The following is a 12524-nucleotide window of genomic DNA, read 5'->3' on the forward strand; positions in this document are numbered from 1 at the left end:
CAGAAGTCAGCATAAATGTTCCTCGTTGCTATTTAAGAATATATTCATTACGGAAAGTGTAATTAGACATCTATGACTTAGAAAGCAATTTTGTTTTCACAGATCAGAACTAATATTTATACTCTCAAATGTGGAAAAATAACAGTGATAGAAAGTGTAATGTCATAGAATCATAAAATCACAGAAGGGTTTGGGTTGGAAGGGACTTTAAAGACCATCTTGTTCCAACCCCCTGCCATGGGCTGGGACCAGAAGTTGTTCTACAGAAAAGTAGCAGTACCAAAGGTTTCAGCCTTTTATTGTTAAGGACAAAAACCCCCTCTTTTTAGAGCCAAATGTAATAGTAATTCTTCTAATGAAGATTTTGAGCAGTAAATGTGAATGACTTTATATATATATATATGTATAGAGAGAGTTTTGGGATGAAGAAAAGCAATTTCATGTAGGCCAAAAGCTACATGTGTAGGAGTGTATTCTGTATTTTCTAATACATAAAGCTTTTCATACACGTTCTAGTACCAACTTTTATACTAGTGAATGGTTTCTATCTTCTGACTGTTTTAAAGGGAAGCAGTTTGGCATTTTCTAGAACTGAGCAAATGTGAGGAATTCAGTTACATTTCGAAGAAAAAGTCCAAGCGTTAATTAGGGTTTATTAAGGTTAAATGAGAAACCATAAAAAAGGAGTTTGGCCATTTTCTGTAAATCCAGTATCATTTATGTGAAATCACTATGTCAGCTAGATTTCATCATTCCTCTGGGAAAAAGTGAAGTCAGAATACGTGCAATAAAGGAGAAAACTCTGTGTGGACAAATTGAGACACCCCGTGTTTAGGCCACTGGTTGTGTCCTGAGTCATCTTTCCTCAGCACTGCCAGGATAACCCGTGGCCCTGTTGGTTGGAGAGTGGACAGCAGTGTTTGGCTTTGTTTCAGGTACTCCCTGTTGGAGGATGGGTCCCTGCACATCCCCTCAGCACAGGTTGCTGACAGCGGCAGATACGTGTGTATGGCCACCAACAGCGCCGGCACCGAGCGCAGGAGGATCGACCTGCAGGTCCTGGGTAAAACTGGGGCCTTACAGCTCTGAAATACACTTATATCCATTTTAAATCAGCCCCTTTTTAACTGCATTGGTAAAAACAAACAGAGAAGAAATGTCCAGCCTTAGGAATATAACCCAAATGTTCATGAGAAGAAAATATTTATTCCTTGTCTTGAACTAGAAGGACCTGACACATCCCATGCTACCTGTTTAGTAGGTTTATTACTGTCAAGTTACTCCTTATAAAAATTAAGTCAATGTGTTCAGACAGTTCAGCTCAATATATTTAGATGTGAGAGAGGTGTATGGGCATATATATATATCTGTATAATTATTCTGAATAATTAGGCTTTGTTTGTCCTTAGTTCCTCCAGCTATTGCTCCTGGGCAGACGAATATCACAGTTACTGTAAATGTGCAAACCACTTTGCCTTGTGAAACCACCGGAATTCCCAGACCAGCAATTAGCTGGAAAAAAAATGGGCACCTGCTTAGTGTTGACCAGAACCAGAATACATACAGGTGAGAGGTGTTTTCTTTTCCCTGTGGGTTTAAAGTTTTTAGGGATGATTTTGGCACTTTAAAAATCTAGCCATGCATAAATGTAATCTTATGTAGCCAGCAAGTTCAGTGGGCTGATGACCTGAAAAGGAAAGAAGTGTTTCAATGGCTTTCACTTTCTTTTTTCTTTGTTCAGACTTCTGTCTTCAGGTTCCTTAGTAATCATTTCTCCCACTGTGGATGACACTGCTGTCTATGAGTGCTCTGTGTCAAATGATGCAGGAGAAGATCAAAGAGCAGTTGAGCTCACTGTTCAAGGTAGAGGGGATATTGCTGTTACATGTGTGTGGCACCCAGCATTTCTTTGGGGCGTTCCAATGTTGAGATGAGATTTTTATTTCATTTCTTTATGATACTGATATCCATAAGTCTCTGGTATTCCCAAGAAAGAGAAGTTATTTCCAAGAATTTATAAAAGTGAACGTGGGCAAGTAACCTTTGCACTGCTGTTCATTTCCAGTGCCCCCATCTATAGCAGATGAAGCCACAGAACTTCTGGTAACAAAGCTGTCCTCAGTCCTGATTTCCTGCACTGCCTCTGGAGTTCCTGTCCCCTCACTCCACTGGACCAAAAATGGCATAAAACTGCTTCCCAGAGGAGATGGGTACAGAATTCTCTCCTCAGGTACTGTGCTGCAGAGAACCAGTGGGAGGGTACAGTTGGGCACATCTTGAAGTAATTTATTACCTCAGTGCAAACAACCCCCCGAAATCCCCTCTCCGATATCTCAGAATAAAAATATGGCCCTCCTGGGAGGGATGCTGAGGGAGCAGTGTGTGAATGGAGGATGCAGCTTGTGTTTGATGCTGTCTGTGCCCCAGGAGCTGTGGAGGTGCCCTCTGCCCAGCTGGCCCACGCGGGCCGCTACACGTGCGTGGCCCGGAACGCCGCCGGCACTGCCCACAGGCACGTCACGCTGCACGTACAGGGTAAGAGGGGCTGCCAGCACACAGTGCTCGTTCAGCCTGCTCAGGTTAGGCACTTTTAGTTATTTTCTGTATTTTTCTAGCCTTGAAGGTTCAGCCTGTTGCCTTTCCCTTTTTCCACAGAGCCACCAGTTATCCAGGCTCAGCCAGGGGCGTTGGATGTCATCATGGACAATCCCATCGTGCTGCCGTGTGAGGCCACGGGCACCCCTCAGCCGGTGATCACGTGGCAAAAGGAGGGCATCAACATCATCACCTCAGGTATCCTAACCCTGGAACTCAACCTGCTTGCTGTGACTCAGGCACTGACATTCTCGTTTCTGATGTTCAGGCTTGGGTTCCTCCTGTCTGTTTGTTTAAAAACAAAACCCAAACCAAAAGGGTCATACTTTGCTTATATTTGTTTTAGGCAACAGTTACACGGTTCTTCCAAGTGGCAGTTTGCAGATTGCCAGAACAGCTGTGGAAGATGCTGGCACTTACATGTGCGTTGCTCAGAATCCAGCTGGCACTGCTCTGGGGAAGATCAAACTGAAAGTTCAAGGTAAATCATCTTTTAAACTCTTTCTGTTTGTCCAAGCACGATTCTGAGCAATTGAAAGGGACCTGGTGCTTTCCTGTTTGCCATGACACTGAATAGAGCCCAGGAGGTTTATTCCCTTTAGTTCTGTGTCTACTTTAGGATCAAAATATGCTTTTAGGAGTATTTTCACTGAGAGCAAAAGCATTCCATGTTTCTAATTCTTTAAATAATGTCTTAATTCCTTTCAGTTCCTCCTGTTATCAAGTCCCACCCGAAGGAATACGTTGTTCCCGTTGATCAGTCTGTCACTCTGCAGTGTGAGGCTGAGGGCTCCCCTGGGCCGGAGATCAGCTGGCACAAGGACGGGCAGCAGATCCTGGAGTCTCTGAGGAGGAGGGTGCTGAGCACTGGTGCCCTGCAGATCGTGTTTGTGCAGCCCGGGGACAGCGGCCGCTACACCTGCACAGCCACCAACGCGGCAGGGGCCAGCTCCTCCAGCACGGAGCTGGCTGTGCACAGTAAGGCATCCCTGCCTGCATGGGGGAGCCACTGCAACGGGGGGGCCAGGGAGGGTGGCCACTCCCCATCCCTGGAGGTGTCCAAGGCCAGGTTGGACGGGGCTTGGAGCAACCTGGGATGGTGGAAGGTGTCCCTGCCCAGGGCAGGGGGTGGAATGAGATGAGTTGGAAGATCCCTTCCAACCCAAACCATTCTGGGAATCTATGATAAGTGGAACCGTGGGGAAATGGTGTGTGACCCCATGGAAAGTAAGGAGCTAGGATGAACAGGAGGAGCTCAGGAAAATTGTGCAACTTAATAGGGGAGTGTTACTGGGTTGTAGTATCAGCCAGTTGCTTGAATTTAGGAATGTGGTCATTGGTGGTGTCACTGATGGAGATGGACAATACAGGAGATTCAGGCAGTGTTCCCTTCAGTCCAGTGTTGCCTTTACAGGAGTGCTGGGATAATGCACAAAGGTAAATTTTTGTAACAAACCTCTCCACAGTTCCCCCCAGGATCCGCAGCACGGACACACAGTACACGGTCACGGAGGACTCCCAGGCTGTCCTGTCCTGTGTGGCTGATGGGATTCCAGCACCAACAATAAACTGGAAGAAGGACAACATGCTGTTAACAGAGATAGTGGGAAAATACCAGACTGTGCCAGGTGGAGACCTCATTTTGGACAATGTTGTTGTAAGTTCCCTCAATCTAAGCTATTACTGGACAGGTTTGGCAGTGATAAAATCCACCTCTGGATTAGCCAAAGTTTTATTTTGATTTCTTGTTCTTAATATTACAAAGTCTTTATGAAAGTTTTGTTTTCCACTGAGGAGTAAAACCTGTGAAGAATTTGTAGTGGTAAATTCTCAGGAATGGTGAAAAGAAGTGTTGGTCATACTTCGGATTTAGAGAAGTGAAAGAGCTTGGCTGAGCATTTCTGCTGAATGCTTGTTCCAGCCCTTTGGAGATTCTCTTCCTGGTAGGAGTTGCAGTGTTGTGTAGGATATGTCACAGCTGAAATTGCCCCCACATGTTTCCTTGCAGCCTGAAGACTCTGGTAGTTACACCTGTGTGGCTGCCAATGCTGCCGGGGAGGACACACACACGGTCACCCTGACAGTTCACGTGCTGCCAGCCTTCACTGAACTGCCTGGAGATGTAGCTTTGACCAAAGGAGAACAGCTCAGGTTAACCTGCAAAGCAACTGGGAAACCTGTACCCAAAATAACATGGACCTTCAACAATAACATCATTCCAGGTGGGTAACACCAGGTCCCTGGTGACCATTCTGCTCCAGAGTTTTCTCCCGTGCAGCATTGCAGGGAGTTTAAGGTAAGGAAGAAGAAAAATCTAGAGGGAATAAGCTTGTTAGTGATTGTGTGAGGAATATCCTCACTGTTACGCAATCATATAATTAAATGGCCTTTGAGACAAAGCTGTAAGGAAAATAATTAAGAAATTGTTCCTCTTCTATAGCCAACAATGTAGCACATTAAAACACTCAGTATCTGATGATGCTTACTCAGCATCCAGCAACTAATAAACAAAACTAAGGAACAACCTCAGTGAACAGATGCATGTGGGCAAATGTCATAGCAGTGGCTTTCTGTGCACTCCTGGGGTGTCTCAGAACTGCAGTGTCACGGGGCCCTGAGCAGTGCTGCTGAACAGAAACCCTCTGATGGCCTGTGTGTGTCAGGCCCGGCAGTGACCCTGTCCCTGTGCTCCCCCCAGCTCAGTACGACGATGTCAATGGACACAGCGAGCTGCTCATCGACAGGGTCTCCAAGGACGACGCCGGCACCTACGTGTGCACAGCAGAGAACACAGTGGGCTCCATCAAAGCCATTGGCTTTGTGTATGTCAAAGGTACGTGAAGTGCCAGCAGCTGTGGGCACTGTTGGGCAGTTTCACAGAGTTTCACTGTTTGGAGAGTGGAGTTGGAATGCTTTGGGTTGGAAGAGTCTGTAAAACTCACCTCATTCCACTTGCTGCCGTGGGCAGGGACACCTGCCACCAGCCCAGGGTGCTCCAAGCCCCGTCCAACCTGGCCTTGGACACTTCCAGGGATGGGGCAGCCACAGCTTCTCTGGGCAACCTGGGCCAGGGCCTCCCCACCCTCACAGGGAACAATTCCTTCCCAGTATCCCATCTGACCCTGACTTCTCTCAGTTTAAAACCTTTCCCCCTAGCATTTGATACCTCATCTATGGCTAAATGGGAAACACTGAAACAGGTTGAAATTCCCACTTGAGAAAGTCCGAGGTGAATGATCCCAACCAGCAGTCTCACTGAGTGCATTTTATTTTGCCTCTGCTGTTTCTCGGCTATCCCTGGTGTTCCAGAGCCCCCAGTGTTCAAGGGGGATTTCCACTCCAGCCGAATCGAGCCCTTGGGGGGCAATGCCATGTTGAACTGTGAGGTCAGGGGAGATCCCCCTCCAACCATCCAGTGGAGCAAGAAGGGAGTTGGGGTTCAAATCAGCAACAGGATCCAACAGCTTATCAACGGTTCCCTCGCCATCTACGGCACCGTGGTGAGTCCTGCTCTGCTGCCAGGAGCTTCTGTCTTGTACTCGTGTTATTCAAAGTGTTCCAAATCACATCATTTGGAAAGAGTGAGGCCACACATTTAATCCACTTTTGCTTTTACCTTTAACAAATGTTTTAATTCAGGCTAGAATTAGACTCGAAGTACTGAGACCAAAAAAGAACAGGGGGTCATAGTTCTCTGTGGTTGTCGGAAGAACTGAATCTGTGTGCTAATTGTTGGTGGGTTGGTCATGCCCAATTAAATGGGACTTTTGCTTTTAACCTTAGAAGAGCCTGGATTCTACAAAGTCAGGTCAGCAAGTGCATTCTTCTTGTGCAAATATCTCAGCATCTAAATTCCTAATATGAAGAGTAAGACCTTTTTTTCCCCCATTAACTCTTGTCTGTGTTTTGAAATGGGGTTAAAAACAGCAACTCCCTTGAGTTTCTTTAAGTTTAAAAAATTAATTTGATCATCAGCATGGAGGAGTTGAAGGAAATTAAAAATGGAATAATAAAAATAATGCACCACATCAGCTTACTCTTAATTAAAAAAGACAAAACGTTGAGGTACTCCAGGATCTAACAGCAGAGCCCTTCAGATCCAGGGAGTGCTGCCTTGAGTCACAGAAAATTCCCTCTCCAGAGGGGCTCTGAACAGTGACCCCGTTTTGTTCTGCAGAACGACGATGCTGGTGACTACAAGTGCGTGGCTACCAACGAGGCCGGGGTGGTGGAGCGCAGCCTGACCCTCACGCTGCAGAGTAAGGCTCAGGGAGGGGCAGTGCCACAGATGGGGTGATCATCTGCCCAGGGGGAGTGGAGGCAGCTCCCAGGGAAGGTTTGGAGTTTGGGCAATGCCCTGTAGGTTAAGACTTGTCTCATCTTTCATAAAGTCATAGAAGGGCTTGGGTTGGAAGGGACTTTAAAGATCACCTGCCATGGGCAGGGACACCTTCCACTAGACCAGGTTGCTCCAACTTGGCCTTGAGACTTCCAGGGATGGGACAGCCACAGCTTCTCTGGGCTGTGAGAATATTTCATCATGAATATTTAAGTGTCTGGTCTAAGCTGTGATTAAAGTTAAAGAAGAGGAGGATTCAGAAGGGGATTGAGACTCATCTTAGAAACCAACTTTGAGCAGAGCAACTTCAGGCCTTCTGAAGGGCCTGTTTCTCTTGGTTAACTAGAGAGGATTTCTACAACTGGATTGAACTAGACCCTGAGCTTCTAAAGTAAGAAATTTATGGGAGATGAATCCCAGTTTTTAGTGACGATGTTTTTGTTTTTGGCAGAAATAACATGGTAAATTTTTTTTTTTTTTGCTACTGGGAGAATTTCTAAACATCCCCTTCCTACTGTAGCCTCAAGCACCCTGGGTGTGTTACTTATGTCTTAGTTGCTTCTGGACATGATTAACAATATTGTCCTGTTTTATAAAAAAACCCACATTTCAGTAATAAAGATGACCGTGTGCTCTTATAGTGGGGCCCCAATCCCAGCTTTGGTCCTCAGATGTTAAACCATGTTAAACTGGCCTATTGTGTGCATTGTGACGTGTGTCTGTTTGGTGGCACTTGGGGACATGGTTTAGTGGTGAACATGGTGGGTTGATGGTTGGACTTGATCTCAAAGGTCTTTTCCAGCCTTAAGGATCCCGTGATTCTGTTTTACCAGTGGAAGAGCAAGAATAATAATTTTAGTTGAAGTAAACTGACTTAAGGTTTCTTTGTGCCCGTTCTGCCCAACCCTTAGACATGAAATCAGTGAGGAGCTGTGTGCAGTGCTGTTGCCTGAAGATCTGTCCCTTGCAGGCCCCCCGGTGATCACCGTGGAGCCCGTGGGCACCGTTGTGGACGCCGGTGCCACGGCCCTGCTGCACTGCCAGGCCAGGGGGGAGCCTGCCCCTGCCATCAGCTGGTCCCGGCAGGGCCAGCCCGTGGTGGGTGACGACAGGGTGGCCGTGCTGTCCAACGGGTCCCTGCGCGTGGCGGCCGCGCGGCGCGAGGACACGGCCCCGTACGAGTGCGTGGCCAGGAACCTCCTGGGCTCCGTCCTCGTCAGAGTGCCCCTCACCGTCCAGGGTACGTGCACAACCCAGCCAGTGCTGGCTCCACACCGGGACGTTACAGCCTTCCCTGAGGTCCAGTGGGGCCAAGATTTTATCCTACCCACATTTTATGGATAAGATATTCGATCTTATCTTCCTATGAGGTCTAAGTTAAGCCTTGTCTGAGATGTCAGTGGGATTCTGTTTCATGATGTTTTATTCCATTATACTCATCCTGCTGGGTGAGGCAGAGGGTGTGGAGTGAGAGACATAAATAATAATGGAAAGGGTCTTGAACCCATGCTCAGAACACATCACTGAACTGTGCCTCTAAAGAACAGCCCTTAGGAGCATAAACAATAATTGTCTGTGAGCTGCAGGAAGATATTTTTGCAGCAGTGAAGACATGAAGTGAGTTTGATTTCCAAGGATGGCTCAGGGAGAGCATTTTTCACTCATCTAAGAGAGTTTTAAGCACAAGCACGTTCGAAGCAGGCTCCCTGTTCCCCTGCAGTGCACGGAGGGTTCTCCCCATGGCTGGAATGGCGGGCGTGCAGCGTCACCTGTGGCCAGGGGGTGCAGGAGCGGCTCCGGCAGTGCAACAACCCCCTCCCGGCCAACGGGGGCAGGAGCTGCGAGGGGCCCCACAACGACGTGCGCAGCTGCCACAGCAGGCCCTGCCCAGGTACTGCCTCAGCCACAGCTGGAATCCCACAGAGGGACCTCAATGACCATCTCATTCCACCCCTGCCATGGGCAGGGACACCTTCCAATAGCCCAGGTTGCACCTGGCCCTGGACACTTCCAGGGATGGGGCAGCCACAGCTTCTCTGGACAACCTGTGCCAGGGCCTCCCCACCCTCACAGGGAACAATTCCTTCCCAATATCCTATCTAACCCTGCCCTCTGGCAGTTTAAAACCATTCCCCCATGTCCTGTCACTGTCTGCCCATGTAAAAAGTCTCTCTCTCTCTGTTTTATAAGCCCTGTTTAAGTATCAAAAGGCCACAGTGAATTGATACTTTTAATGTGCCTTGTGTTGTGTCCAGGCAATGAATCATCCCCATCACAGATCTTCATGGCAGATTCATTTTTCTAAGCAGTTGGAACTGATTTTGTCTTTCATGTAAAGAAAGAGGAATTTTCATTAAATACCAAAAAATATTATTTAAAGAAAACTGGGGATGTTTCTGTTTCTCAGTGGATGGCAGCTGGTCAGAGTGGGGGCCGTGGGAAGAGTGTTCCAAGAGCTGTGGACACGGCAACAGGACCAGGAGCAGGACCTGCAGTGCCCCCCCAGCCCAGCATGGGGGGCAACCCTGCAAGGGCAGTGCTGTGGAGTCAGTCATGTGCAATGTCAAGCCTTGCCCAGGTAAGACACGAGGAATTTAAGTTATTTGCACAAGGGGCGTCATATGTACATTTCTTTTTTTCTCCAAACCCAAATTCTCTCAGCTTATTTAAGTTGGGGGGTTTTTTTGTTTTAAAATTGTTTGTAATTCACTGAATGGCACTAGTTCTTGGATACAGGAATCACAAAAGTAACAGCAAGGAATATTCTCAGCAATTTCTTTTTTTTTTTAATCAGTAAAAAGTAAATTTTGTATTTTGATGTTTTCCAGTACTTGATACTCACATTCTCACAGAGTAAATTCACTGCTCTAAACCTCTTCTGCAAAGCCAGTTAAAAAAAAAAACAAACCTAAATCACCAACTATTTAAAAGCCATGTAAATAATGATCATTGGTAATTTATTACTTTATCTGTATATTTTCCTCTGTTGTTTTAATTTTCAGTCACATCTTCCTGCCAACTATTTGAATGTTCAGGTTTCCTTCCTGTCTCATTACTTCCCACGTTGGAGAGGTTGTAGTTTATTCAGAACCTTCACCACTGAGAGGTTCCCTTCTGTACAATTTTCACTGTATTGATTTTTCCCTTTTTCCTGAACTCTGCTACCATTATGATTCCAAATGTTCATCCATGGGCCTGAGACTTATTTCTCTAGATTTTGGCAGCAGAATCAGCTCTGGCTGCTGTTCGTTGGTGACTCTGGAGCTGTGTGCCAGCTTTGGCCAGGCTCAGACTTCCAGCCCATCCAGGGAACTTGAGAGATGCCAGATTTGATCAAGTGTTCACAGATCACAGATATGCTGATTTGGAAGGGAGCCACAAGGACCATCCAGTCCAACCCCTGGCCCTGCACAGACACCCCAACAATCCCACCCTGTCCCTCAGAGCATTGTCCAAACCTTCCTGGAGCTCTGGCAGCCTTGGTCCTGTGCCCACTGCCCTGGGGAGCCTGGTCAGTGCCAACCACCCTCTGGGGGAAGAACCTTTTCCTGATACCTCCCCTGACACAACTTCAGGCCATTCCCTCGGGTTTTGTCAGTTCTGTTGTTCCAAGATCACGGTGAGGTGTTAAAAACCAAACCACTGACCCGTTTCAGCTGTTGCTCAAGGCAGAGGTTTCCAGGGCATGCTCAGGGTGTGTGTTGTTGCCGTTCTGGTGCTGAGCAGCTCCTGAGGATGTGTGATGTGTGCTGTGTGCTGCCGTTGCAGTGGCCGGGGAGTGGAGCCCGTGGCTGCCGTGGGGCCCGTGCAGCGAGACGTGCGGGCAGGGCACGCAGCGGCGGGCGCGGCTCTGTGCCAGCCCGGCCCCCGCGCACGGCGGGCAGCGCTGCCGCGGCCCCGACACCCAGCTGCAGCTGTGCCAGCGGAGGCGCTGCCCAGGTGAGGGGACACTGCTCACACCGTCTGTCTGCTCCGTTTGTGTTTGACACTGCCGGCTCTAAACGGGTAGAACTGAACAAATTCCTCCTCGAGGCTTTTACTGTCCTGGCCCCCTCACATGTTTAGCCTCCCTCTATAGACCCTAGAGATGGGATTTCTTCTCCTGTCCTTGCTTCTCCTCCTTTACCCCATAAAAGCAGCAATTTAAATCCTTGGCAGTTAAATTACAGGTTTCCTAAACGTTTTTTTTAATTTTTCCTAGGATCTGTTTTTCATTTATCCTTTCCTTCCACATTTTCAATGAGTCCCTTCATGAGTGGATAGGAAAACTCACGATTTTGAAACAGGACCTCTATATTTGGCTGAGTGCAGGGATAACAAAGGGAAGTTCCATGGAGTGGAATGTGCAGTAGCTCAGACTGAACCTTCTGGCTTCGTGCTCTGTTTTTCACGTGCCAGATCCTGTGCTGAGTCCCCACTGTGACTACAACTGGTAGGAGGGAGAACTGACCTCGTGGTAGGGGAGCACCCAAGGGCCTGATGTTACACATTTATCCAGCTCCACGTGCTGCTGCTGAGGATGCTGTTGCTTACAAATGGCTTGGGAATACTTAGCCTCTTAGCCCCCAGCTCCAGTGCTCACATGGATGTGATTGTGCCAGTTTGTGTCACCACATCTTAGGAGATCAGAGACCCCCGTGCTCAGCTGCTCAGACCTGCACCACGTGAGATCACTGGGTAGCAATGTCCATTGGTGCTGGATGTTGTTATCCCAACTGCAGAACCAGTAAATCACAGGTGGGTTAAGAAGGGGGTGGAGAAGGTGTTGATGGCTCCATCTTCAGACAGTGCAGCTGCAACCAGAGGACCAGGATTCTGGTCAGGCTTGCGGGTTATTTAAAAGACAGGTCATTTCCTTCTCTCACTGTCACTCCTGGAAATCATAGAATCATGGAATAACGGGTTGAGTTGGGAGGGACTTAAAGCTCATCCAGTTCCAACCCCCTGCCATGGGCAGGGACACCTTTAACTAGTGCAGGTTGCTCCAACCTGGCCTTGGACACTTCCAGGGATTCAGGGGCAGCCACAGCTTCTCTGGGCAACCTGGGCCAGGGCCTCTCCACCCTCACAGGGAAGGATTTCCCCCCAATATCCCATCTGACCCTGTCCTGTGGCAGTGGGAAGCCATTCCCCCTTGTCCTGTCCCTCCAGGCCCATGTCCTGAGTCCCTCTCCAGCTCTCCTGAAGCCCCTTTAGGCACTGGAAGGCTGCAATAATGTCACTCTGGATTCTTCTCCTCTCCAGCCTGAACAATCCCAGCTCTCCCCCCTTTCCTCCCAGCAGAGCTGCTCCATCCTCTGCTCATCTTGGTGCCTCCTCTGGACTCTCTCCAGCAGCTCCATGTCCTTGCTGTGCTGTTCCCCAGGGCTGGAGCAGCTCTGCAGGGGGGTCTCACCTGACGGGGGCAGAATCCCCCCCTGCCCTGCTGCCCACGCTGGGGGATCAGCCCAGGGCACGGGGGGTTCGGGGCTGCCAGCGCACGTGGATGGGTCATGTCCATCCCTCATCCAGCAGAACCCCCAGGTCCCTGTGTAGGAATGCCTGTGTAGCCGAGATGTTCTGGAAAGAGAGTCTGTGACCTGCCCCGGTC

General features: G+C 48.5%; 1 protein-coding gene across 2 annotated transcripts in view; it reads left to right on the forward strand.

Annotated features, from left to right (window-relative positions):
* The window catches only part of HMCN1 (hemicentin 1), a 162728-nt gene that overhangs the window by 132142 nt on the left and 18062 nt on the right, over window positions 1-12524 (forward strand). For both annotated transcript variants that reach the window (XM_027704511.1, XM_027704512.1), the window contains 17 exons: window positions 936-1063; window positions 1410-1566; window positions 1742-1863; window positions 2066-2230; window positions 2428-2535; window positions 2656-2793; window positions 2942-3076; window positions 3304-3573; window positions 4062-4252; window positions 4604-4817; window positions 5294-5428; window positions 5905-6095; window positions 6773-6854; window positions 7905-8174; window positions 8655-8825; window positions 9342-9512; window positions 10703-10873. In XM_027704511.1, coding sequence (XP_027560312.1) covers window positions 936-1063; window positions 1410-1566; window positions 1742-1863; window positions 2066-2230; window positions 2428-2535; window positions 2656-2793; window positions 2942-3076; window positions 3304-3573; window positions 4062-4252; window positions 4604-4817; window positions 5294-5428; window positions 5905-6095; window positions 6773-6854; window positions 7905-8174; window positions 8655-8825; window positions 9342-9512; window positions 10703-10873 — 2819 coding nt within the window. The remainder of the gene's footprint in view (window positions 1-935; window positions 1064-1409; window positions 1567-1741; window positions 1864-2065; window positions 2231-2427; window positions 2536-2655; window positions 2794-2941; window positions 3077-3303; window positions 3574-4061; window positions 4253-4603; window positions 4818-5293; window positions 5429-5904; window positions 6096-6772; window positions 6855-7904; window positions 8175-8654; window positions 8826-9341; window positions 9513-10702; window positions 10874-12524) is intronic.

The sequence above is a fragment of the Neopelma chrysocephalum genome, unplaced genomic scaffold (assembly GCF_003984885.1).
Source record: "Neopelma chrysocephalum unplaced genomic scaffold, ASM398488v2 Primary Assembly neopelma1_281, whole genome shotgun sequence".
NCBI classification, from domain to species: Eukaryota; Metazoa; Chordata; class Aves; order Passeriformes; family Pipridae; genus Neopelma; species Neopelma chrysocephalum.